Source organism: Drosophila santomea, chromosome 3R, assembly GCF_016746245.2.
Source record: "Drosophila santomea strain STO CAGO 1482 chromosome 3R, Prin_Dsan_1.1, whole genome shotgun sequence".
Lineage (NCBI taxonomy): Eukaryota > Metazoa > Arthropoda > Insecta > Diptera > Drosophilidae > Drosophila > Drosophila santomea.
The window spans coordinates 17,177,465-17,204,450 of NC_053019.2; the positions used below are offsets into that span (position 1 = coordinate 17,177,465).

General features: G+C 41.4%; 3 protein-coding genes across 4 annotated transcripts in view; 1 reads left to right on the forward strand and 2 right to left on the reverse strand.

Moving 5' to 3' along the window:
* LOC120453581 overlaps positions 1-25,730 on the reverse strand; it is a 34,692-nt gene extending 8,962 nt beyond the window's left edge. The window contains exons 1-2 of the mRNA XM_039638340.1: positions 25,564-25,730; positions 6,223-7,177 (exon numbers count right to left, since the gene is read on the reverse strand). Coding sequence (XP_039494274.1) covers positions 6,223-6,580 — 358 coding nt within the window. The 5' untranslated portion in view covers positions 6,581-7,177; positions 25,564-25,730. The remainder of the gene's footprint in view (positions 1-6,222; positions 7,178-25,563) is intronic.
* LOC120453582 lies at positions 13,459-14,388 on the reverse strand. Of its 2 annotated transcripts, none has more exons than XM_039638341.1 (2): positions 14,145-14,388; positions 13,459-13,988 (listed from the first exon to the last, which is right to left on the reverse strand). In XM_039638341.1, the coding sequence occupies exon 2, from the start codon at positions 13,930-13,932 to the stop codon at positions 13,636-13,638; it is 297 nt and encodes a 98-aa protein (XP_039494275.1). In that variant the 5' UTR covers positions 13,933-13,988; positions 14,145-14,388; the 3' UTR covers positions 13,459-13,635. The 2 variants fall into 2 exon arrangements, with proteins under 2 accessions (XP_039494275.1, XP_039494276.1); XM_039638342.1 differs by lacking the exon at positions 14,145-14,388 and adding an exon at positions 14,055-14,143.
* A 367-nt stretch (positions 25,731-26,097) lies between the features above and the next one.
* Positions 26,098-26,262, forward strand: LOC120454171. The gene has a single exon (XM_039639244.2). It carries the CDS (start codon positions 26,098-26,100, stop codon positions 26,260-26,262), a length of 165 nt encoding a protein of 54 aa, XP_039495178.2.
* Positions 26,263-26,986: the final 724 nt, after the last annotated feature.

A 26,986-nucleotide genomic window follows, 5' to 3' on the forward strand; every position in this document is an offset into this window, starting at 1 on the left:
CGAGAAGTTGTAAACCTCTTTGCTGCCATTTTTTTTGCACTCGCACTGCTATTTTTCCGCCTGTACTTTGTTTCAAATAGAAATCACGATGGGAAGGCTGCATAATCGATGCCCATACACTGGGAAAAAACGCTATCCCAAACGACAGACGTATTTATCGGTATTATGGCTTATAACTATTCCTATACTTATAACTGCAAATGAAGTCCATTTTGACTATTTTGGATAAATAAACTTTTTGACTTTAGATTCCCGGAGAGATTTTCTTATCTCTGTACAAATACTTTTTGCTTGTTGTTTATTTTATAAGCACCACATCATTCCAGATTTGTTTCCCAATTTAGGTGTTTTTTTCTCCTCCTGTCCAGTGGGCGTGGCTCAATATCCGCTCGACTTGGGCTTGTTGCTTTTACTACTGTGCTCCTGCTGTTTCATCTTCATTTTCATCGACAACTTCCTGTGTTGTGTTGTCTTCGCTTCACTTTATGTCTACTATTTTTTTTCGCACGCCACCCTGCAGTTTGAGCATTCGGCCATTTGCCTCTGGAAATTAGGCCGGCTTAGCTTTACAGCCCCCTGCAGTTGAAGTGGCTCCTGCCGGCTTTCCTATGGCATATGGCAAATGCCGATGGTGAAAAAAGGCACTACTGGCATTGATGATGAATTCTTGTCAGCAGTGATTTCGCCTGCCAACTAGAAGAACTTTATGGCCCTTCGATGGATTGCCAGGGATCTGTATCAACTTGGGCCCAGTCAGCCATCAGCAGCTTAGCCCGATTTGCAGCCAGAAGAGAGAACGCAGCGTGTTTCCACATAATGACCTTAAATTTTTCGATTGCCCTCAACGGGCTTTCCCTACTTTCCCCAACTTACCACTGTCCCATTAACTTTTATGCAAGTTTGCCAGTGCGAAAGGGCAAAAAATGCGTTCGGGAAAAACGAGAGGAAAATTGTGAAATATGTGCAGCTGTGATCATAAAACGTTTATTGACTGCAAAATTCAATATATCATGCATTCACCATTATGACAATATGCAGTTGCACAAACGCTCATATATTTACGCAAGTATGCATGTCTGCGTGTCAGGGGCGTTGCTACGAAAGGGAAAAAAGAGTTCTATCATAACCACTTTATATAATTAAATAATAATAATCTCCTTTTAAAATGCATTAAAGGTGTATATTTTAAATGTGCCCAAAAGAGCGAGGTCCTGCCTGCAGTCTAGTCCCCTTGGAATTTTTACGACTACGCCCCTGCCATGTGTAGAAAAACCCGCACACTCATAAACTTTTGCAGCGCCACTCGCCCAGATTTAGTTACAAATGAGAGTGGTAAATGCAGTGGTATGGGGCTTAGAATGGGTCCTTTTGCTCCTTTTGCTCCTTTTGGAAGAGGTTGAATGGCGAGGGGGATTGGGACCAGCTGTTGGTAAACTAAAGCCAGACGAACTTTTCGCAGACATGCGAATCGGGGGCACTCCAAGTGAATGAAAATCGGTGGAAAAAGCGGGAATGTGCAAGCTATGTGATGAACTCACTTGCGAGAATTTATGGCTAATATTTTTATTGTCATAAAGACAGGCAGACGTGAAGAACAAGAGAGTGATAATACGCAGGAATACTACCAAAACCAATTTAACCCATTGCGTAAAGCTCGTGTTCGTTTTTCGACTATTTTTAACTTGTTTAATTCCCTTTATTGAGTCATAAAAACATTTAAGCACATTTCGGGTTTCCTTAGCTATCTGCCATCCCCTTTAATGTTTAGTATTTATTTCCGAGTACCGATTTTTAAGCTTCGCTGCCCCAAAAATAAGCCACTTTATGAAGCATCCCACACTTCCTGTTCAGGAGTGAAAATTGGTTTTTCGGATGATACCAACCAACATGCAATAAATGTTTAAAAGTTTAACAATTTACGACGTAAAATACAATACGAGTAACAACATTTTACGCATGAATACTTCATGTAATTACGCGTGCCCGAAAATGAACAAAATTAACAAAAATATAAATCGCGTGGTTGCACACAGACAAACAGGATCAAACAGATACAGACGCCTTTGGGCCAAAAAGTGTATGTATGTATGTATGTATGTATGCATGGATGTATCTATGTGTTTCGAGATACATTTTCTGTGGCATTTCGCGATAATTAACGCAATATTTCAGCTGGACAAAATACTAAAAAGCCCCAGCAATAACGTATAACTTTCGCCACGAACAAAAATGCTCGCAATTATTTAGCATAATGCATAAGCAACTACAGCGGTATGTATTAGAAAGAGAGAGACAGAGACAGAGTGGGAGAGAGATAGAGCATAGAAATATTTGCATAAATTTTACACTGCCAAATTGGCGTTGAAATTACATTTGAAGTGGATGGGCAAATGTTTTAGGGGATTGTGGAGTGGTCTACGGTCAACGATTTTGTAGACAAATTGGCGCTGTTACAGTTTTGAAAAGTTTCTGACATATTTCGCTCGACCCAGTGTCCGAAAAAGTGCGAAAGAGAGGTGGCTAACGTTTGAGAGAGAGACAGGAGATGGACAAAGCCGGCATGATATAATTATGTGTTGAATTATGAATTGAAATGCTGAAAAGTTTTTATAGTTTTTATGCGTTATGAAAACTTGCCATTCAACTAACATTTTGGCCAACATTTATTGCTAATTCTAACAGTGAGCAGTGTGTCTGAATACTTTTAGTGGATTTTAATGGACTCCAACTCGTCATTACAAATTATATCTGCGTACCGAGCAGAGGACGGTCATAACAATGTTTTTCTGGCTAAAGTGGATTAGGGAAATGCTTGAATTGTGATTAGTTATCAATCATCTGGTAGTATGGGTAATAAATAAAATCTTTTTAGTTTCGAACTAAGTGTGTTTCGTTTAAGGGAATTTTGTATATTTTAAAGGATATCGAGAGTTTAGACTTTTTCTGGTCAACACGGATCATCTTCATTTACTTTCTGTGTGCCTTGTTTTGTAAAAGAGATTTGTGACAAACCTTGTGCCTTTAGATCCCAGTTCGATTTTTCTTCAACTATACAAGTATACAGAAATGTCGGACTTTTATCATCGACTTTTGAGCTTCGTATTTGCATGCGGCCAATAAACATAAAAATAAATGTCAGCCATGTGGGCGGCCATTGTTGTTTGGGTCTGCAGGATGCCACTGCGAATGCCTCATGTCATATCAATTCAATTATATTTTATATCACACAGTTGGCGCACAAAGCCGAAGAAAAGGCTTCATGCTGCTGCCGTTATTGCTGACAATACACTTGTAGTAATATAGTTTATGCTGCTCTTTTTGTGGTTTATTATTATTCTGTTCACACATGTGTACTTTAATTTAATGAAAGCACCTTGAGAGGCTTCAATCAATAATGGCTCTAACCGATCGGAATTATTCGTTTTGTTTCGAGCTCAAGGCGTTGATTACCTCGGCTGTTTTGTGTAAAATTGATTTTGTGGCTAATTGCCCGGCAGACACAAGCTGCCTCCTTTTGGACTAATCCCTCATATTATCCCCAAACATCAGACACACATCCACACGTCCAGGTAAACAACAAAGACTGCCATTCCGCAGGTGAGGTGCGTGTCTGGGTTCTGATAACAAATTGCAGCGAATAGCGGTGGCAACTCGGTTGGATGAAAGTGCTGTGATGGGCCAGAAATAAACCACCGCACGAACCTTTTGTAATTAAATGTTGAAAGCAATTTCACGCCCAAAACCGATTCACGCAAGCTAAAGGGTGTGAGCCATGTCTCTGTTTTTCCCCTCCCCAACATGTGCATCCCCTTTAATGTTTTGCGGTGCTTAAATAAATTTCCACAAAATGTGCGTAATTAATGCGGAAATCTCGGCATGGACTCTGTAAATCACTAGCTATCAATTTGTCTGCCTAGGCAAAAATATCACTGCATTTTAGATAGAGTTAACGTGTCTAAAATACGCTTTCATGCTAATAAAGTCGCTCTTAGTTCATATTTGAAGGACAAATGTTCGGGAATTAATATTTTAATTTATTTTGGAGCAATTAGCGCTAGTGTTTCTTACACGAAAGCAGCACCTTTTTATATTAGTATTATACTTTCTTTTATAAACTCTACAACTTTAAGTGTATCAGTGTTTACAGATTTCAACCAGTGTCCTTTTCGTTGAGTGTTTGCACTTGCGGTCAATACCATGCTGCACGCACAATCTGACGCCTTTCAGGTTTCTTATCGACTGGCAGTGTCCATTGATTGCAGTTCATTAAGCACGCGCAGGCTCACGCATTTTCCGTTTCCTTTCATTTTCCACCACCCCCGCTGGGTCACCTTGCTCATCATCCAGCACCCAAACACCCAAACACCCAACACCCAACACCCAGCCCATTGAGTCGACACCTGATGACTTGGCTCATTAGCTGGGCATCCCGTTCGCACCTCCAGGCACTTGACCGTGGCCAGTTGGGTCCTGGCCATCGCTCCCGAAGCTGTGCATATATTTTCATAAAATCCCCATCTCACCTTCCATTCGTTTGGCACTCCTTCAAGCCAGATTCCGCATCTCGGGGCCATTATTGTTGATTGCTTATTCATGCATTCAGTCATTTATTCATATGCCCGAGTCTTGGGCGATGAGAACTTTGCTTGTTTGCCTTGTTATCAACATGAAACTTTCCACTTTCCGTTCTACGACTCCCCGTTCTTCGTTCCCCGCTGATATTCCATTTGTGGCCCCCGAAAACTAGCCGAAATTAATTTCGCTGCCCGGGCTCTATGCTGTTTATATTTTAAATTAATTATAAATATTTATTTATCCTGATTAGTTAAGTGGGCGTTCGGTCGGTAGGTCTGCCTGCTCGTCGTGGGGCTTAACCAAATTGATTTCGGTTTATTTTAGCATTGGCCAGCGCTTTTGCGGGGCCATCGATTACAAAGCGTTGGCTTTAAAGCCATCCGACCAACCAATCAGCCAGCGGCAATGGAAACTCAATTGCACGCTGTCCATTACTCTTGGTCCACACTGAGCGGGAAAATGCGATTTAGCAGCCAGTTTTAGATATAGAAGATTAGTTTCAAGCCGAGTTTCAGTTTCGTTGATAATGAATATCGAGTTTCTGGCTCCCGAAAAATGAAGTTTATGTCTAAGCACCGATGATGCTGGTTCTCTATGGCTACTGTATGTAATATCGAAGCATTTCCACTTTTCGCTCAATGTACTCGGATCAGACTCTGCTGCCTTGCTAACCGGATCCATTTTTCCCATCCTGCTGTCTTGCTCCTCTTTGTGGTTTTCTATAATTGATGGCAGCATCAATTCCAAACGAAATAATCAAGCCATACAGGAGGACCACGAAAAGCAAAAAACCAGAGCCACAAGTGCAGACAGTACAGTACAGCACATACGTGTATGGCCGATTTGCCTTGTTGTTCCTTCGCTGCATACTTTCGTGGGCCAAAGTTAATTTCAGGTTTAAGTGGCAGCAACTGCAGCTGCAGCTGCTGCAGTCGAATTATTGAAGCCAGCAAAAAGCGAATGGGATGTATGGGACGTATGGGATGTACGAAAACGTTTAAATGAAAAACACGAGTCAATTTATATTGCGCTGACGTACCGCCCAACTTTTTCCAAACCCCCTCACCAACAACGCGGTTGCCATTTAATCTTCTTCCATTTCTTGGCGCTATTTTCAAATGTTTTTCTTAGCTGTTTAGCCATTTTTTGCTGCTGCTGCAGTTGTAGCAAAAAAAAAAAAGAGAAAAACAGAAAAAAGGACCCAAAACCAAGCGTTGTGTGTTGGTTTCCTTTTTTTTGGCTGCCCATGTGTGTTTGTCTCTGCTGTTTTTCCCCTTCATTCTGTTTTTTTTTTTTTTTTTTTTTTTTTTGGTAAAGCTGTACAGAAATCTGCACAAAAATGCACGGAAATTCATCTTGATTTGTGTTGAGCGTTTTTATTTATTTTGTTCCGACTCCCCGCGTGTATATCTTATTCAAGGGCTAAAACTGCAGCAGTTTTTTCATACAGCACATCTCTATATCACTTTGGTTTGGCGGTTTGTCTTCTCCTCCCCCCTTTATCCCCAGCGTTTTTTGTGCGACTTTGGGGGGCCCTGGGGGCGTGGCGCACTAAATCAGAGACATTTAAGCGCGTTTTGTTAAAAGTCACTTACTGCACTCGACCATGGCTCATTTGCCCCCTGCTACCAACAATCTACTACTTACCACAGAAGAGGCACAGTAGCAGTAGCCACTGCAGGATGTTTCCGCCATAGTTGCAACTATAGTTGCTCCTGCTGCTTCTGTTGCTGTTGCTGTTGCTGCTGCTGCTGTTGCTGCTGCTGCTGCTGCTGCTGCGGGTGATTCTTGTGCGACAGCAACACCTACGCATTGCCGCTGTCGCGTTGTCTGCTGATGGCAACATGTGACTGTGCATTTCCGTGTTTTCAGTGTTTTCCGCGTTTTCCGCGTTTTCCAGCTTGTCGCTACAGTTGCAAGTTGCTGCTGGTTGTGCTGCCGCTGCTGCTGCTGCTGCTGTTGCAGCTCTGAGTGATGTGCTAAAAGTTGATAGTGTCTGCCACATTGTCAACGCGCTTGGACACTAATTAAGTGCGAAACGAATGTCTGCTTGTCTCGGCAAATCCTTGCTAAATTATGCTAATTTATATTATTCTCGCTCGTGTTCCTTGCTTCTTTTGGTTATTTTGTAAATTGTTCGAATTTATTTTTCAATTATTTCTCCGAGTTGGCACGCACTTTATTACATATTTTGATTTGTTGCTTGTGTGTTTTATTTTATTTATACTTTGCACATCAAACTCAAACTTCGTGTCCGTCACTGTTTCGTTCTCTTTCCTCGCGAGACGTCCTGTCTCTTTCATCGCCGCGATGCGAACGCGTCACGCAATCGTCAGAATTGCGACTGAATGCTCGAATGTTGCTGATGGCTGCTGGCTGTTGGTGTTGCTGCCGTCAGTTGATGTTGCTGTTGCTGTTGCCGCTGCCGCTGCTGCTAGTGCTGCTGCTGCTGTCTGTCGGCAACATGTTGCCTGGAAAGCGTCGATGGCAGTGTCTTGCAGTTGTTCTTCCGCGAAAATGTTTGTCTTTTGACGTTTATGGGGGGTTTTAGTGCGGCTCCTAATTACTTCATATGCTGCTCCAAAACTACGACCTGCAACGACTGGAAGTAGAAGGCGGAAAATGCCTCAATTAGTTGTTGACACAGGCAGAAATATTAATTTTATTGCTGTCTCGTAAAGTGCACAATGTTACAAATACAAATTCCGGCGATCGTCACGTGCGACGACCCTTTTCCCCATTGATTTATGCGTTCAGGGACCCCGAGATAGCAACTACCGTGGCCCCATGTCCCATGCCCAATGACCTTTCCCAAATCGCTGGGGGGCACAAAAATGCGAGCGAGGGACTAATTAGCAGGCCGTCCACTCGAAGGCATCCAATTTGGATTTGGTTATTTCGCCGGCCGCCAGCAATCGGGTTTTGCATTATTTACGACTTTCCCCAATGCTCAATTATGCGCTTCGGTGCAGGAAACCGCACACTCGCCGCCAGTGCTTCAAACTACGTAACTACGAGTATGCCCCCCCCCCCAAAAAAAAGAGTTCTCTCTGCTCCGCTTCCTGTTTTGAGTTTTGAGTTTTGACATTGTTCAGCAATTGTTTGAAAAACAAAGAAGGGCGCTTGGTCCTAGTCGCACGTAGAGAAATGTGTCACTATCCGGAATTTCTATCGCTTTGTTTTGTTACACTAATCGGTGCCCTTCTGGATAAAAACTAAAGTAATCTGAGCTAATCTCAAATAGCATTTGTTTTAATTGGCAGAATCCAGAGAAGAGCATGCAATAATTGTTGTACTTGTTAAAATTTATATTTATATTTTAGTATAAATAGTATGAAGTATAAATAGTCATTTGATTAAGTAAACCTTTAAAATAGTCTATATTGTGTTAAACCCTAACAGGGAAACAGGTATATTTGGTGAGTTTATTTGACTTACAAATGTATCATCAGCTACCATGCTTCTTATCTCTGTTATCTTCCCCTTTTACCGCATGTAGCAGTAACTAACATGCTGATCTCTCAGTGTATGCAAAGTTTGGCTAATTGCTGGGGCAGCATCAGCATTGTTCCATGCATTTCCAGCTGACGGAAAATCGTGCGCTGAAACCAAAAATCACTTCCGCTTGGTCATTGATTGCTGGGTGGAGTAGGAGGTGCAGTGGAAGTAGAGGGTTAAGCCCAGCGGTGGGTTAAGGGGGATAGAGGCCTGCACTTCACACATCATTTCCTCTGCTCAACATTTATTATGCCATTTGTGTGAGACCGAATTGTCACAATTGGTCGAGAGACGCGGGGAAAAGGGATGGATGTTGCGGCGCTATATATAGACCGCTTCCCCCCCGATTTTCCACGGCACTTTTCCCCCCACTTTTCCGCCACTTTTCCCCCTGCTCATCAGACAGAAGTGCCCTGCGATTCATTTATAATATTTTGTCATTGTCTGGGCCGGCGTTGCTGCATTTTATTAATTTGTTTGTCATATTTTCACGTTTGTTTATTGATTAAAATGTGTGCACAGGCGTCTGACATTTTATGGGCAAGGGGAGGGTTACGAGAGGGGGAGGGGGATGATTTTGAGTCTGCTGCCAGCCGTTGTTGTTGTATCTGCGGTTCTTTCTGGCTGCTGTAAACATGTGTTGCCGGCAACATTATCACTGCTGTTGCATTGTTATTTTTATTCCCTGTCTGTTTCCACCAACTGCCCGTTCCCCTTTCCCTTCCCCCTCGCCTTACGCAACCTCTACCCCTCAAAAGCCCCTGTCTGGTATTTTTAATAAAACATCGTTTTTTGTAATTGTTGGCTCGGCGTGAAACATTCTATTGCCCCATCGTTTTCCCCCCCAGTTCTTTTGTTTACCTAGGCTACAGTTGCAAACATTTTCCTTTTCCCCACTTTTTCCCACTTTTCCCCAGCTCTTCCCTGTTTGTTTGTACAAATTATTATGAATGATAATTTTGTCTGTCGCATTTTTCATGCATTTTTCCCTCTCTGACGCTTTTATGGCCTCCAATGTTGTTTTTATGCCTGTGACTTTGTTTTATGAATTTTATAATTAATTGTGTTTGACATATTTTATACGCTTCTGCTGCTTTTGTCTTTTATTCGTGTCTACCTGATTTTACAATTTGATTGATTTTGCCTAATATTTTGCCATTTATCTTTATTGCCAAACAGTACGGACAGGAAGGTGATTTTACAATTTATTTACAACATGCCATTAAAAGTTGAAAAGTCAAATAAAGCAACTGTGGTCTGCGCCTATACCTTTTGCAAATTAAACGTCAGTGTATTTAAAATCAATAATTTATATCTAACTTGGATCTCAATCTCTTTATTTACTATATTTCAAAATAACATATATTAAAAACTGCATTAGAAGTGTGACCCTAGGCTGAAATCTATTACCAAATGCAATTGCAACGCATTTATAATTTAGGACATTTTTTCGCGCATTCCACCGTTTTTACGGATATTATTTTGTAAAATATATGACACATGTAACTTTGTCTAACCGAAGTACACACTTTCGTTCTGAAACAATAAATGTATACCAATTGTTTCCGGCCTACAAAAGGAAGGAACCAGAGGCGGGGGGATTTGCCATCTAAATTCCTGGTTTCCTTTGTCACTGTACTTAATTCCATTCATTTTAATTAGCTCTGATACACTTATTGGGTTCAACCTCTGCTGCCCAAACCAAAACACTGTCAGTGTCAGAACGAGAAACATTTGTATTGTAATTGTCGTTTTGGGACGAGTGAATTGCCACATATGTAACTGTAGCTCTTACGCTGACTGTCGCTTGTCGCCGGCATACATATTTTGGCCAAAAAGACAAATGACAAAAGACAATTAGCTAACTGAAGGCAGGAAGCCTCTTAGACATTTGCCTCTGCGAGTTGGTTTTAATTAAAAGCAGATTAGCATTGCGCGTGCAGCGAATTTGCGTGGGAAAAGCCTGCCAGCCCAGTTCACCCAGTTCACCACCCACTTCTCACGAAAATTATTGTTCCCCATTTTTTTGGAAAGCCTTGGCATGGGACTAGATGGCCCGGGCACTCAAACTCACCCGCGAGTTACGCCATTTCAGGCTTCTCGGGCGCATTTGTCTGGAGACATTGACAATGACAGCGGCTCAAGAGTTGGCTATATAGAGCACACCCCTGCAAAACACATATCCGCGTGTGTCTGTGCGGGGTTACTGTCTCAGACAATTGCCGGAATAAAGCCAACGCCATTTGGAGTGCTGCCTCCTGGCTTCTGGCTTCTGGCTCCTGGCTCCTGGCTCCTTAACATTTTCATTCCTGCCAGCGCGGCTCTCGTTACTTTTAATTCCAGTACTTGAATGGAGCATTTTTATGCACGCTTCTCGCATGCAACACAACTCGGGAAAGGGTCTGGCAAAAAAGGGGGGGAACACTTGAAAAAAATGTGTTTAATATAATACCTTTAACCAGATACATCCGATTGCATTTGATGTGACGCAAGTGTAGCTATATTTGTCTAGTTTTGGGACTAAATCTTAATGTAATCCCCACTTTAATATCTATTATGTGTTTTCGAACCACAATTGAAATCTAATATAGTATAATTAGCTATAATGTAAATAATCCCTCAACGTAGGTAATGAGCTTTAGTTTCCTTTGTCTCAGGCTTTTTGTTTTGTGGCTACTTTTAAGCCCCTCCCAACATCGTCGATATGCAATTACTATTAATAATTTAAAGCGAAAGCCACACTCGACATTAATTGTGCGCGAATTTGAATTTGGTTTCTATTTCATATATATTCAGTATTTGCAACTAAAACTTCTTCAAGAAGTGTGCTAGAGCAGTAATAATTTATAGCATATACACATACAAAGTAGTGTGTGTTTTTCCAGAATTTATCTAACTACTACTACTTCTTTCGCTCAGTGTGCGAGTACTCCTTGTTACTCGCCACATCAGTCACCGCTCACTTGACACATTTCGCCTGCCATGACGCAATTGGCACGAAGACATGCCCAGCACATGGGCAATAAAAGTTGCCGGGGAACTCCAGTTGTTGCAGCTCCTGTTTCTGCTGCTTCTACTACTTCGGCTGCTTCTGCTGATGACTTAAAAATAGCTACAAGTTTTTCACACCAAATTGCCAGAGCGTCAGCCGCCAACAAATTGAAATGTTGATTTCAAAGTTTCGGTGCTTCAGCGGGCCATCAGCTGTCAGGTGAGCATGAGACCCAGATGGGCCAAAGTCCCTCGGACTGTCATAAATCTGTCGATGTTGCAGTCGATGACATTGATCCCCAGGGGTGGTGCTTTCGAGGTGCCACATATCCGTGGTGCAGCGGCGGTGTGATGTCATCGGCGGTGCTGCGGCATTAAGTCCGCGGCTCTTCCTGTTTGCCCGCTGGTGGAACATTTAATTGCCCGCCCGCTGCCTTCGCGCCAAGTCGAAGATTTTCACATCAGCTTAATTACTGCGACAGCTACGTTAACCCATCGACCACCAATAAAAGTGAGCGGGGAACTGGGACATGTACGTGCTATAAACCGCTGATTACCTTTGGCTTAAATACACCAGATATTGAGTTTCAATATATTTAAATTTTAAAATATAATTAAAATAGATTTTGAGTTTCAATATATTTAAATTTTAAAATATAATTAAAATTGATATTGAGTTTCCATATATTTAAATTTTAAAATATAATTAAAATAGATATTGAGTTTCAATATATTTAAATTTTAAAATATAATTAAAATAGATTTTGAGTTTCAATATATTTAAATTTTAAAATATAATTAAAATTGATATTGAGTTTCCTTATATTTAAATTTTAAAATATAATTAAAATAGATTTTTAGTTTAAATATATTTAAATTTTAAAATATAATTAAAATTGATATTGAGTTTCAATATATTTAAATTTTGAAATATAATTAAAATTGATATTGAGTTTAAATATATTTAAATTTTAAAATATAATTAAAATTGATATTGAGTTTCCATATATTTAAATTTTAAAATATAATTAAAATAGACATTGAGTTTTAACATATTAAAATAGATATTGAGTTTTAATATATTTAAATTTTAAAATTTAGGCTTATATCATATTGAATATATCGTATTTTTAAAATATATGGCAAAGCGGCCACTTTTTTTTAACAAAATACATATGTACAATATGCTATCATTTAATTAATTGTAAAACTGAGGAAACAAGTTATATAAATAACAACAAGTAATCCAGTTACATAATAATGAGCTTTTACGTTCATTACTATCACCTATTAAATTGTTTAAATTTTTGCAGTGGGCTTGCCATTAGTATTTTCACTGCAGCTCTTCTTCGAAATCCCATCTGAGTAAACTTTTATTCAATCCTTCAGCTTCAGTTTCCAATGGGTTAAGCAATGGGGCTAAGTCAGCGATTTCAGTATGAGAACGTTGGCTGCACTCGGCAGCACTTAATTGCCGCAGAAACGCATAAATGCGCTTTTATTAAATGCGCTTTAAAATTGATTTTGCACGCCCAATGATCGGCATGTGGTTAACCCCTACCCCGTTTCCCGTTTCCCCTTTCACCAAACAAGCCGCCTTTAATTTAACCCTCTTCATGTGGCAACTTTCCCACATTTGCGGTTCTATCTGACGCCGAGTCTTTTGCATGAATGGCCTTTATTCATAATCATATTTTGTAAATTCATACGCATTTATTTTTGCTTTTTCGCGTCTCTGGCTTTTGCGTTTTTCCGCTGATTTTGCCTGCCAACTTGACTTTGAATCTTTGCGCTGCTGGCTTCTGTTTCCACTTTTGATGCCCCGCGAATTAATTAAAAGCCCTCCCTCCCCCCCCGCCCCAAAAGTTAAGCAAAGCGCGTGCATTGTGTTGTTGCGGCTGCCACGCCCATTTTAGCATCAAATCCGCGATTCGCCGAGCGTGCGAAATTTATAAATGGCCCAAAGAGGGACAGCTGAAGTGCTGCTGAGGAACTTTTGAGTTATTCTATGGCTTTGCGCAACTTGAGTCGCAAATAGGATTGCAATGGGTCTGCAGACTTAGATTGAAGTGCGAGTACATCTTCCGCCTTCTGCCCTTCGCCTGGCCATCAAAATTTCGGGAACTGATTCCTCTGACCCCCAGCTAATAACATTTGGCCTTTTCCGTTTCCTTTGCTTGCTTTTTTCTCTGGCAAATCTCACACAAAATCCAATTACGTAACGGAAAGAAAACCCCGACTAAGGTCGAAATTCACCCACACACCCAAAACACACACCCAAACACACGCACACACAGCACTTGAAATCCAATTTTCATAATAAGCATGAAAAAAAAAGGAGGACTAACGGATGCGAATTTAATAATAATATAATTTCGGCACAATTATCTCAACAAATTAAGCCAAACCGCCGAGCAGTTCAGTTCAAGTGAGCAGATCTAACAGGCCACCACCCTGCACCACCATGCACCACCCAGTTTTTTTCGGTGGTGCGGCTGACTCTTTTTGAACCACAGCGACAGCTCATTTTGCGGGCTCATGGGCCTGAGGTCGGGCCCTCGTTCTATGTAATTAAATTGAAATTTCAATATTGCGAGTGGCCTGGCCTGGCCTGGCCCTCAGCTGTGAAGGGATCGCGGGGAGAGCGGGGGGAACAAGTACCATGAGGAAGAGCCCGCAGGAGCAGGAGCCTCCAGGAGCCACCCGAAGCCGGAGAGAATCCGGCGGAGAAGCAAGCAGCTGTCGTCGGCGGCGCGTTTGCTGGAACTCGGTTGATTTATAAGCCGTGGCCAAAAATGCTCCAAAATTAAAGTGTAATTTATGTGGCAGCCTCTCGCACATCCTGCGAATCCTGCGGATCCTGTTCATCCGCCAAGTGCGTGCGTTGGCCGACGCCTGGCGACCTTGCTAGTTGACTCACGGACCTAGCGACACGTACAAAAATATCTAAATACATTAAAAATAAATTAAAGCCTAAGCAAATTGAATACATTTGAATCCTTTCCTTTTTTTGATTAAGCAGACATGTGTGTTTTATAAAAAAGTAAGCCAAATTTAAACAACGAAATTCAAAAACTCACTAATATTTATGGAAAAATTCGACTAGTTTCGAGAAAATGCCATTAAAGCTGTCAGTTCTGGTAGAATGATGTTTCATTTTCCGATTCGATTTTCCCCAGTGCACGAATCAACGCCGCAGGTGAAAAAATGGAAACACTTGGCGAGCTTAATGTTGCCTGGCCAACTTTGACCCGCCAGCACTTCACCTGGCACCCAGCCACCCAGCCACCCATCCAGCGAACCACCCAAACACCCACCAGAAAATGCCCCACCCATACGCAAAGTGTTAATGTGTTTATGGAGCTGGTGACTTCGCCATACGTCCGTGGACTGGTGAAGCCCCTTTCCTTGGCCTTCCGTGCTGCGTGGCTTCGAGTGTCCTTTGCTCTTTTGCGCCGTTTGCCACTTGAGTTATTTAAATTGCGTAAGTGGAGCTGGCAGCGAGGCCAGCCAGAAAAAAAGATTGATAAAATATGTTAATTGCGCCTGTTGTGCCGCGCGGGCATAAGTATCTGCAACGGCGGCAGGTCTTGCATGAAATTGTCGCCAACAATGCTGAAAAGTTAATTTTCTTGGCATTCTGTATCGTGAATTTAAGGCGTTTTAATTATGTTTATTGCATACCTCGCCATTCCACTTCCACCATCGTTGTCATGGGTGTTTCTTTATTGCCACCGAGGAGGCAAGGCGCCACAAATGAGGACTTCGTGGAGTGTATCAATGGGCTCCACAGCTCTGTACATCCGACCATCTCACCACCTGACCACCTAATTAGATGGACGCCACTTTCAATTGCAATTAGACATCACTGTTTGCGGATTGCATTAAATGAACCTAATGAGTCGGTTCCAAGCAATTGAATTAACTAAACTGGTTAATAAAATAGACTGGGTTTTTAGAAATGCAAGTACTTTTGAATTAAATGGCGCTCAACTGATTTTCACAATGGCAGAAAACAATTATTCGGAATACAGTAATAAGGTATCTTTACCAACCGTTATCCAAAATTATAATTTGTGTCATAAAATCAGCTTACAAGGTGGCTGATTACGGCGAAATAGAAACATGTTGATGCAAATTTAGAAAACCCCCAAGCAATTAGTCGACTTAAAGTAAGGTATTCATTCCGAAAGAAGCAGAATGTACTTATCTGTCGACAGATGAATTATCCCCCAGATAATGAGCAATTGTTTAGACACAGCGGGAATGTGGATATATATATACATACATATGTATGGATTTTTAGGAGGTTGGCTAAACTATCCCCAACTAAGTCCAAGCCCCAAAAACCGAAACATACCGAAACGAACCGAACCGAACCGAAAGTTTGCCACCCACCTGCTGTGCTGATTGTTCTAAATAACCAGAAATTATTTCAATTATAACTCCCACTCAGCTCGGTTGGTGGGTGAGTAATCGTCGGCATAAGGCAGCAACCTCCTGCTATTCTCATTGCCTTGTGCAACATAATTGGTGCGCCTGGTTGTCTATTGCAGGCTGTCTTGTTTATCAGGGAACTTTTGGGGCACCAAGTTGGTGGCTGGAGATTCTGGGAAGCGCCACTTTCACAAAAGAGTTCAACTGTTTGCCTAAGCCGGAAAATATCCTAAATTCACTGAGAACACGTCGAGTTTGCAGCGAACAACTATCTATAACTTTACTATGAATTCAAAAATTTAAATGGTTGAGAAAACTGTGCTCTCAAATGAAGTATATGTTTTAATTGTACATAAAATAGTTTCTCAAAGATTTGTGATATATGTCGAATTTATGCACCTTTACATTCGAGCTATAAGTGTGTACTTTTCCTAAGTGCAGCATTTGCACAAAATTAACAATTTAAATGTAGTAGTAGCAAATTCGTTTGGACCTCTTTCACGCTTGACCCACAATCAACACATTGCTTAGTTTAACCTTTGACTCGAGCACATACACGCACACACACACACACACACACACACACTGGTTGGCCACACACGGATTGGAGTCCTTTCTGGGCGAGAAGTTCTGTTATTGGCAGCCAATCGAAGGCAGACCTTTTCTCCAACTCGTCGGCAATTATTCGTGAGGTTTGCATCTGTTATGCTTCGTTGGGATCCCTTAAAATCGAGAGTTACATAATCAAAAGCCAGGCGGCTGGGGCAACAAAAACAAGTTACCGATTCGGGCCATCTTTTATATAGCTTGACTTTTGCCAGCGATCCGAAGCAGGCCAAAAATAAAACTTCCGACTTGTTGTTTTTTTGTGGGTGTTGTGTGTATACAGCCTTCTTTCTCACATGTGCTTAGTACAGCATCGGTAATAATAGTGGCTTGAAAACTGAATTTATATGAACACACAGAAAGCTCTTAGAGATAAATGCCAGAATATACATACATGGAACTAATTCAAACACACGATTTATATGAGAGCTTCTATTGGAAAGTCCAGAAAATGTTTATGTATGCAGATAAATATTTAATTATATTATATATACTTCGTATTGTAAATACATTTGATATACAATTTCCATACTAATTAGAAATAGATTCAATAAATTGAGTACATTCTATGCGATAGATATCTCTCATAGTGGCACTAATTGAATGGCCCCAGCTGTATTTGCCTTTCTGGGTAAAGTGCGTGTGTGTTAGTGGCTTGTACATATCCTTCCTGCTCCTTTCCTGCCGTCTTTGGCTTTTGTTGACTCAATTTCCGTATTTAATGACCCGTTGCCAAATATGCCTGAATTTTCAAACCAATTCCAGCTGCTCTGCACACAAACGAGATATACATAGATGAGGGATTTTTTGGCTACAGTGTGTGTGCGGTTTCCTGATTGAGTCTATCCAAAAATTTAGAGGTTTTCCACAGTAAGAAGGCACATTTTCGGCCACTAAATCAAGATAATGCATTATACGGAGCTCAGGGCAAATGCAAGGGCTTAAGGGCTCCTGCTGCTGGAATCATCAAAACATATTGCGGCCGCTAATGATTTCGATATCTTTGCCACTACATACCAACGACACAAAGACCCAAAAACACCCATCTGTATTAACCGATTCTCGGACGTGGAATGAAAGCAAATAACCGAAATGCGATACGCAATTATAGCTTAATCCCGGCAATAATCAAATGCTATAACCTTGTAAACAACAATAAGCAACATGTGTATGTGTGTGTGTGTGTGGGTGTCGCATTGCTTTTAATAATGGCGCATAAATGTTTTTTAACAACGCCAAACAAAGGCAATCTGAAAAGCCCCACAAAAAAACCAAACCAAACCAAAACGAAACCGAAACGAACGAATAACGAAAATCAAAGGGGAGTTTGAGGACTGCAAATTGTGGGCAAAGCATCATGGCACATAAACAACAATAAACACGCTTGTCGACCTTTACCACCCAAAGCACGCAACCACCCCCTTTTGACCATATTATAGCGAATATATAGGTTTTAACACCGGGAAAAATGCACTACTAATATGGTTATTGGATCTTTCCAAAGCTAGTTTAATAATGGGTTACTATAAAGGGGAATATGGAATAGGGAAATCATTATAATTAGTATTCCAAACTATGCATGTGCATTAAAGCTAATTTTGACAATTGCTAGATTAACCTGGTGAATTACACAAGTAACACACGATTTTCGCTGAGTGCAGCATAGAGTTAAGCGAGACGGCGACTTTGGCATGCATGGGACGTCGTCGTCTTTTGTCCCTCGCTCGACTCTTGTTTTCAATCCTTTGCACAAATAAAGTTTTTATGATGGCTATTTGTAACCTTTTTGGATTTGCCACCGCCGCCTCCTCCTCCGCATTCCGTACTCAATTCGGCCTAATAGCGGTTAGATCCTTTTTCCCTACCCAGCTTTGATTTAAAAATATGTTTTATTCTTCAATCATTTAAAGGGAATGCGATTGTGTCCCCTTTTAGACGACTTTGTTCGAAAATTATTTCCACCCGATAACGTTGTCATCATCCTTGGCGGCCTTCTCGTCCTTTAGCATCCTTCAGCGTCCTTGTTTCGCATCCCTTTGAGCATTTCTCACTGCCATTTGAGATGTTCGGAGCGCATGCATTTTCACATTTCTGTGCTGCTTAAATTAAAATGGCTATTTAATACTGTTTTTTCTGCTCATTAATTTCTACCTTCTGCTGTCTGAAATAATATTTGTGTTGCGGCGCCATTTCATTTTCTTTTTTAATATTTATTTTGCCGCTTAAATACATAATTATTTGGTATTAATTACTATTTATTTTTGTTTGGCTGTCTGAGTGGCCTGATTTATTTATTAATTAAATTCCAGGGCAGTTGTCCATTTTACTAGCTTGTTGTTTTCGTAATATTTTAATTATGAGTTTGCTTTTCAAGGAGGAGTATATACATATATGATTACGTGCATCCTTTATAACCAAAATAACTCTTTGAGCAGCAGAGTTGCTATAGAAACTTTTTATGCCTGGTCATAACTTAATTTGACCATTAAGCCAAGTTTTTTATGCTCAACGCCTATTGTCTAGGCCACCTACGTCGTTTGAGGATGTCCAAATATGCTTATTTTCTTGGAAATCGCCTCACAAAGGAATTTATGTGCTTATATGTGATAAATTTTTGTACGTAATACCCAAAGTTTTTAGCTGAATGTACATAATTTGTTACGCTACATAAAAAGAGACTTGTGAAACTAGTAAAAAGTAAGTTGGCATGACAACAAACTAACTAGAAACGATGAAGTCGAAGCCAAATGAATGAATTGTTGTTAACTGGCATATCAAAATGTGTCAATAAAAAACCATAAAAATATGATTCAAGTCGTGCGTGATGAGCAGAGATCACAGCTCTTCCCCTCCTTTTTTCAAAGTTTCTTCTTTTGCCTCATCAACGACAACATGAGCATTATTGTCATTCGCATTTGAATCGTATACTCGTAGATGTGTGTGTGTGTGACATACACATTGAAAGAAATGGCAGATGCAGGACAATTTGATCACGTTCAAATGACGTCTTAATTAAGTCCAACACAATATATTCCCGGTAAAAATATAAACTCTTCAATAACATGCCAATTTGGTAGAAATTACAGAGGGCAAAGTATAAATGCTGTCTACTCTAAACCCCAAAATTCCAAATCTCTTGTCAATTTGATAAATAAATATTTTTCCAGTGTACACATACTGTAGCGTGTTTGTCACACATATCCAATAAATTTACATTTTTATCGAAAAAGTTTTTCCCTGATGTTTTGCTGCCGCTGCTGCTCCACCAAAGCGGAAATATCAAAAATAAATCTCTGGCTTGTTTCCGTTGTTAGAATGCGAATAACAGAGTCTAATGCTTGTAATTGGCACACACAGATACAAACCGACACAGATGAAGACATACACACACACACACACACATACACATTTGAAACAAAAACATCAATTTGCGACTTTTAATGGCATCATCATTGACTCAATCAGCAGTGAAACTTTCATTTGCCACACATCCAATCTCTGTCAGATTCGAGGACGTAACACCAATGACAACCGCTCGTCGTCTGGAGCTCACGCTTCCAATTTGTTGCTTACACAATTTTTATAATTCCAGACAGATAAAAAAAGATCAACATCAGTTGTGTTTTCAGCTCTCATTTGTTATTTCTGCTGGGCCAATTAAATTTCGCAGAACCCATTGTTTACCTGTCTGCGGTGACCCAGACATTCTTTGTCCAGTCTTTCTGCACCTCCATCCACAAACTTTTCTTCGATGGCAAATTAAATGATTTGTGACTTTTTGGAGTTCACCCTTTTGAAGGTCACTACAAGCTGATTATTTACGACTCCCTTGCGATTGCTGCAAGTGGGCCAACATATCCCTTAGACACCAACTTTTATTTTGCCAACGTAGTAGTGTAGTAAGTAGTGTTATAAAATGATATCAACAGAAGTACAAATAATCAGAAATGCTATTCACAGAGACGAAATACATTTAAGAGACAAAATGTTCTATTGGTTGCTCCTAATTTGAATCCCAGCTCCCTCTCAAACTATGAGAGATGTGGAAACTATACCCAAGAAAATCTCTGATGCTTAAGCACTTTGAATTTATTTCTCTCAACAACAGTACCCCGACTACCAAATGGCACAGCTTTCTAATCAATTACCCTCATAGGAAGCTCTATGCTGTTTGTGGGGAAAATACCCCAATTCGCATCCCTGTTGCACATCGTTCTGAAGTGCTAGGCTCTGAAAGTTTATTGCCCATTGTCTTGCGCTGTTGGAGCACGGTGCCTGTCAATTCCATGCTCCTGCATTAGTCACACACGGATCTTGCCGTGTCCACTGTACAACGACGCCGCGATACCCATTACCCCCTCCAAAAGGAGAACATACCCCGACAGTGCCATTCATTTTGTCTGTCATTCAGCCATTCATTGCGGGAAAACTCGCTCGTTGCGTCATGGAAACTGGCGTGAAAATAGTGTGGGAAAACATAAAGAGTCCTGTTGTTTTGCTCCTTCTTCAAACGAACTCCTTGGCTTTTCATTCATTGTGTGGGCGTGAATGAGATGAGTGAGCCAAACGAAATGGATAGCCCTGGGTGGGCGAACAGCTCTCTGCTGGCCAAGAATCAGTTGGCATTTGATGGATGGCGACAGCTGAGGTCAGCTCGCAAAAGAGTTAAGTTTAGATGACTCAATTTAATGAACAGAGAAGCGCACATTTTTAAATATTAATAATTTGCTACATAGCTGTGAGATATTCGTCCTTAAAATATTCTCACACACCCTTAACTACTGCGCACAGTTATCATCGTTATCATCGTTAAGGATTTGGGCGCTTGATATCAATAACTAAGGCGTGGAACTTTGTGCAATCTTCTGCGGGCACTGGCCCCTAACAACTTTGAACCAGCAGCAGCTTAATCACGGCATCAGTGCAAAAAAAAAGAACGTTATATGGTCGGGGAGAAATTAAAAACACTCATGCATAGATAATACCCGAGTCGTGCGGCGAGGAGTTTACCTAGCTGCCAGGAACCCAAGTCGATAAGCCAGTCGCGCGAGGGAAAATGTTGTTAGGAGAATGAAAAAATGCCGAGGAAAAGCTGGAAAGTCTGGTCATATTTACGTAAGCTTAAATCGCACCATGTGTCCGTGTGTGTGCGAGTCTGTAATGGTGGTGGCAGGACCCTGCCATGTGTTGCAAATTTCTGCAACTCCTCGCTGTTCGCGCTGTTCCCAGCACTCGAATAAACTAGGCGGCCACGGTGCGTATGAGTTATGCAGATAACGCTCAGCGCAGCTCGAAAGCGACGGCGGCTTTCTGGGCGACCGCAGAAAGTGCTTTACTCAAAGGCATCGTAACTCTTCTGCGGCGCTTTCTTTCCATTTTCGCAGCTTTCTCCACCGCAGCTTCTCCCACACAGAGGAAAAATGCGACCAAGAAACTAGTCTTACGCTGAATAATCTCCTTTGTGGATAATAATTAATTGGATTATTATTGTATTTTAGACTGACACAAACAAAGTCTAGAATTCTTTTGCGAGATTATTTATTTGATTTAAAAATATCTGTGATTATTTCAAGAATTTTAAAATTGGTTTAATTACATCTTTTTTGTGTGCACCACCAGCTTGCCGGGAAACTTCAATTTCAGAGGAGCGCGCTGAATTATTGGCATCTTGGGAGGCGAGAGGAGAAAAGGAAAAGGGCTTGGCCTGACAAAAAGTTTCCATCTCTGTATTATTTTTGAGAGATCATATTTTTTATCTGCGTTGCCAGCGTAGCTGCTCAAATTTAAATTAAAACTTCGGCACTTTTGCATTTTATCCCTGACTTTATGACTTTGGGTTAACATGGCAATGAAGTGATGCGCTGCTCAGCTTGTCGTTTTGCCCATTTCCCGGGAAAGCATGGAAAACAAGGACGCTGGTATGCGTGTGAAACTTTGTGTCGACGGTCGACATTTTGCGATTGTAAAGCGTCAAACGCTTAAAACTTAAATAGTTTTCCTCCTCTTGTTGCTAACATTTTTTTTTATTATTTTATTTTCGGCGAATGGAAACGTTTTTGCTTTTATCGCCCAAGTTTGAGGACTTTGGTTTTGCATTTAAAACAAGTTTTTTTCGGCAAATTTAACCCATAGCCCCACCATTGCCAATCTCCACAAATACTCTCCCCCGCTTAATTTTATTAAAATTTTGCATATTTGTGTAATTTTTTAAGCGACGACCACAGATATTTTTATGAGGGCAGTACGCCATTTTCCAGTGTTTCCTTAACGTGGTGCTAAAATGCGAAGTGCTTATTTGAATATTTTATAAATTTTTCATTCGCGCCTTATTTCGCAAAATATTTTCGCACACATTCTTTGGACAACTTTGACATTGAAGCGTGCGCATGTGTGTGTGTGTGGGCTTGCTTCAATGTGTGTGTGCGGGTGTGGGTGTGTGTGTGTGGCTATATGCTAAATGTCTGAAACACGTCTGTCTGGTTGCTAAAGGCCAGCACACATTATGCTCCGGTCCTGGCTCCTGCACTTGCTCCTGGACTCGACTCCCTCCACTTGCCCCGCAGCCACAGAGTAAATTTGCATACACCGCAACACACACGAGTGTGTGTGTGTGTGTGTGTGGCTTGCCATTCATTTTCAGTTGAAATTTATGCAATGGCTTAAATAAGCGCAAAAATGCCATTTTACCCTCAGCATGTGACAAAGTGTGTGTTTCGCTGAGCATAAAAAAATAATTATGCAACGAACATAACACGTTTTCGGTACTCCCGAGACGAAGTGAAAGAAAGAAACTCAGGAGTTTAGCTGTGTATACGGTGGAAAGAAATTTCCCCTACCTTCCGTTTTAGGTGATTAATTCATTGGCTTGGTTTTCAATTACCAGAATTAAAACAACAAAGAAAAAAAAACAACAATTTAAGCTCCCTTTTAGGCCTCTTTTGTGCTGCTGTGAGTGCCACCTACTTATCTCACTTTTATCTGCCTGTAAATAGAGAAGCACGTGCTTCAGCAATTTTGGGCAAACTGAAACTTTATGCAGTTCGGAAAATGCTTTCAACAGCATTTCAATTTGCATGTGGCTCTTGGGCCACTCTGGACATTGGGCAGTGAATATTTACACATTTGTCATGGACATAAGCATGAGCACTTCACAGCCAAAGACCACCGACCACTGACCGCATTTAGTTTCGTTGTTGTTTAAGTGCCAAAGTGCAAGTTGAGACCGGGAAAACTTTGCCTTGCTCTTGACCGGACTATAGACAAATTCTTAGCAAAAACAAGATGTTCGGTTTTATCTGGCACCTTCCTGAAACATCTTTCCCCTGGCAGATGCGCACACAACTTCGCAGCTCGACGACAGAGATGCGCGGGGCCAACGTGTCGTATACTTGATTTCATATGCAAAGTACTTGCAGCGTTTTATGTGAGATTCAATTTCCCAAACCGCTACGCCCTGCTGCTTATGCAAAATCAATAGAGAGCATGCTTTACGCATGGGGAAAATTCAGAGTGCAGGAAAAATATTTACGCATGTCAAAGGGGTTATAACACCTAACCGGTGTGTGTCTATCCCCCCGGCGAAATCGAATCCAACTGAACACAAAGAGCAGTACAAAGTGATGTGAAGCGGCGTGATGGCTCCATTTCGTGAAAGGAGTTCGGGGCCATCAGAAATCAATTTCCTGTGGCGCCAAAAGGGAAAGCGTAAAACTTTTCCCGAAAAAGTTAAAGCCAAGATGAGGGAAAGTTCTCCCTGTGCTGGCAACTTTTACCTGTCGCCTTCGCAATAAAAACATTGCCAGCTGCTGCCACAATCCGTCAAACAATCAATAGTTTGATTAGGTTCCTCTGCCACATGTTGACTTTAAGCGAAAAATTAGCCCTAAGCCTCCCAGCGAAAAACTTTTCCGCCACCCCTGCCACTGCCACAACAAATAAACAAACAGAAACAAAAATCCGATGGAGGAAAATAAAGAAACTTTGAACTGTTGCCGGTTATCTGTGGGGGCATAGAAAACTTTTAGATACAAAGAAGCAAAAAATAAATATATTTAGAGATAGAAGGGGCATACATATGCTCACTGCCTCACTGCCCGTGGCACTCAAGTTGACATTTATACGAGCATGCAACAAGAAAAACAACAACTCAAAGTCACAAATGGCCAAAATATGCACATAAATTTTATTTCCAAATAAACAAAATAAAAACAACAAGTCGCTGGCAAAACTGGAAATGAAAATGGAATGGGAGCGGAAAAGTTGCAAATGTGCAGAGATAAGCGCATGCTGCAAAACAACATCAACTGGCGTACTGAGATGTAATGAAATTAAACAAATTGCCGGGCTTTGCTCCGGTTACCTTTACCTGCCTTTTGAATCATTGTCAGCGAGTGGCAAAGTTTTTCCCCCTCATCCCCCGACAAATCCCACGACACACAAATGAGTTGTCTTGCGGGCGGGGCGAAGGGTGAAGGGGAAATCCCGGGAAATACTGGAAAGTAGGGAATATAAGGACGATGCTGCACAGCAAACGACAATTCATGTAAATTGCTTAATTTATTAGACTTTTTCAGGGAAAAACAGGCTGCCCCCAGAAAGCTTCCTGACTTTGGCAGCGTCGCTGTCGCGACTTTGGCTTAAGTATTTGCAATTGTTGTTGCTGCCGGCTTTTCTATTTGCGCTCCGCAACAATTTCCTGACGGGCTTTTGTCTCGGCTGGAAAAAAGTTTCCCAGCATTTTGCCCTGTTTTCCTTCTTATTTTCTTTGGTTCAGTTCGGCGTTCGTTGTTTTCTGTGTTCCGCGAATTTGTTATCTTAATTCATGTCATTTAAAACAGCGCAAAAGAAACGCAGAAAAGTCTGCCACCATTTGTTTCTAAATAAAACTCATGGCAATTGAATTCACGGTGGTGGAGGGGTCGGCAAACTTCTATGTAATACGCGTACAGATTAAAACTTTTTTATTCCCGGCACATATAGCGAATACGCCGCCTGCTTGCTGGGATCTCGTTTCACGTTACGCATACGCCTCGTTGGCCGACGAAGAAAATGCGGAGCGGGGCGTATTCAAGCCGTGTCAGCTTAGTGGCAGCATTCATACAAATCACAGTGGCCCGCCCGCCGCTTCCGGGCTGCCATTGCACTTTTCAGTGAGCTGCCTTCTTGTTTTCCATGTTCTTGGTATTTTTTTCCGAGTTTTCGGGGGGCTGAAGCATGAATTTATACGTCAGAAATTCAAGAAAATGCACAGGAAAAGAGGCGGAAAACAGCGCGCCAGCATAAAGTGCAAGAAAAGCGCGCCACACTCACGAACACTTGGAGGTATGGGAACACATGGCATTACTACGAAAAACTAGGTTACAAGTTGCAACGTGAAACCTAGACGTGATGTCTGCATTTTTCCTCAAGCGCAGCTCTTTAATTTTCAAGGGACATATACAAACTTGTGAAACATACCTAGTTTGTTGGAAAATTCCGTTAGGTTTTCGTTTGAAAATGCTCAATGCAGAGGAATCAGTGCGCGAGCTCGCAGCTCACTCGCGTTTCACAAACTACGCGTCGTCACTCGGTTTTCTCGGTATTCTCGGTTTTCGTCACACTTGCCGGCTTGGCCAGAACTGCTTCGCTTTGTTGGTTCTTTTCAACTGGCAAACGATTTCTTGGCCCCCGACTTGTCTGCGATTTTCCGGAATTCGCCGCATCACGTTCGTCGGCAAAGAGCGGGATTGTCGGCGATTTTTCCGAGCTTCTCTTCTCGCGTGTATAACAGTTTTTCATGCTCCAGTTTTTCGTCCTGGCGTCTGCGGGAGAAATTGTGTCATTAGGTGCATTTGTTTTCGTTTTCCTGACCAGAGCCACCTCCCAATCCCACATCCAGTGCCTCTCAACCCTTCCGCCCCTTGTGTTGTTGCTGCTTATTTGCTTCATCTTCATGCCGTGTCACTTTTCGAGTGCAAGTGTGTGTCAACCTGGCGCCGCTCATCTAACTAAATGCCAACAATTATGTTTTGGAGTCTCATTAGTTGCAACTTAAAGTGTTCTAATGTGTTGCCGTGTGTGAAGAACGATGCCGTTAATGATGTAAGCGGCAGCTGTGAGTTGGATACTGAAAGCTGGATGGATACTGGCAACTGGATGCTGACAGCTGAAAGCTGAAACCTGAAACCTGAATACCGAGTGCCAAAAGCTGGGCGGGCAGACGGGTTTTGGGTGCCAAGAGCCAACAGATGCCAGTGGAATCGAGTCAAGTGGGCTCTATATGCCCACATATATATTTTTTGGGGTCGAGTTCGTGCCACGCGGCGTTTTGTTAATTGGTATTACCTGACCTACACTGCGAGAAATGCAATTAAGCTTACTCAAAAAAGGCTTAAAAGCTTATTCGCTTGTAATACTGGTAATATAATAAAAATAAAATTTAAGGCATAAATAATATGAAATTGAAGTAATTACTTTTTTTGCATGCTTAACACATATTTATGTTAATGATTGCTCATGATTTAAAGTCAATCCTTTTTTGCTTTCAACTTTTGATTTATTTGAGCGAAAGTTACCCAACTGATCCGCACTTCAATGTTGCATTAGCCATTAAAGGCAGCGCACTTTTGCGGCAATTCGAGTATGGAAAATCATATTTCCTGTGTCCGTAACCCCGAAAGGACCCGCTGACAATGCCAGGTCACTGAGTGAGAAACAAAGCGAGTGGCACAATATGGCACAACTAATCACGCTGACGTTGACAGAAAATGCACTAAACAAAGAGCCAAATAAACCGACGCCCAGCCACACCGAACACCGAACACCAAACACTGAACGATATACGATATACGCTATACGCTATACGCTATACACCATACACCATACGCCATATGGCATTTGC

Excerpts from the sequence above, each read along its gene's own strand:
- LOC120453582 (XM_039638341.1), bottom strand. The coding sequence starts at position 13,932 with ATGAACAGGATCCGCAGGATTCGCAGGATGTGCGAGAGGCTGCCACAT.
- LOC120454171 (XM_039639244.2), top strand. The coding sequence starts at position 26,098 with ATGCCAACAATTATGTTTTGGAGTCTCATTAGTTGCAACTTAAAGTGT.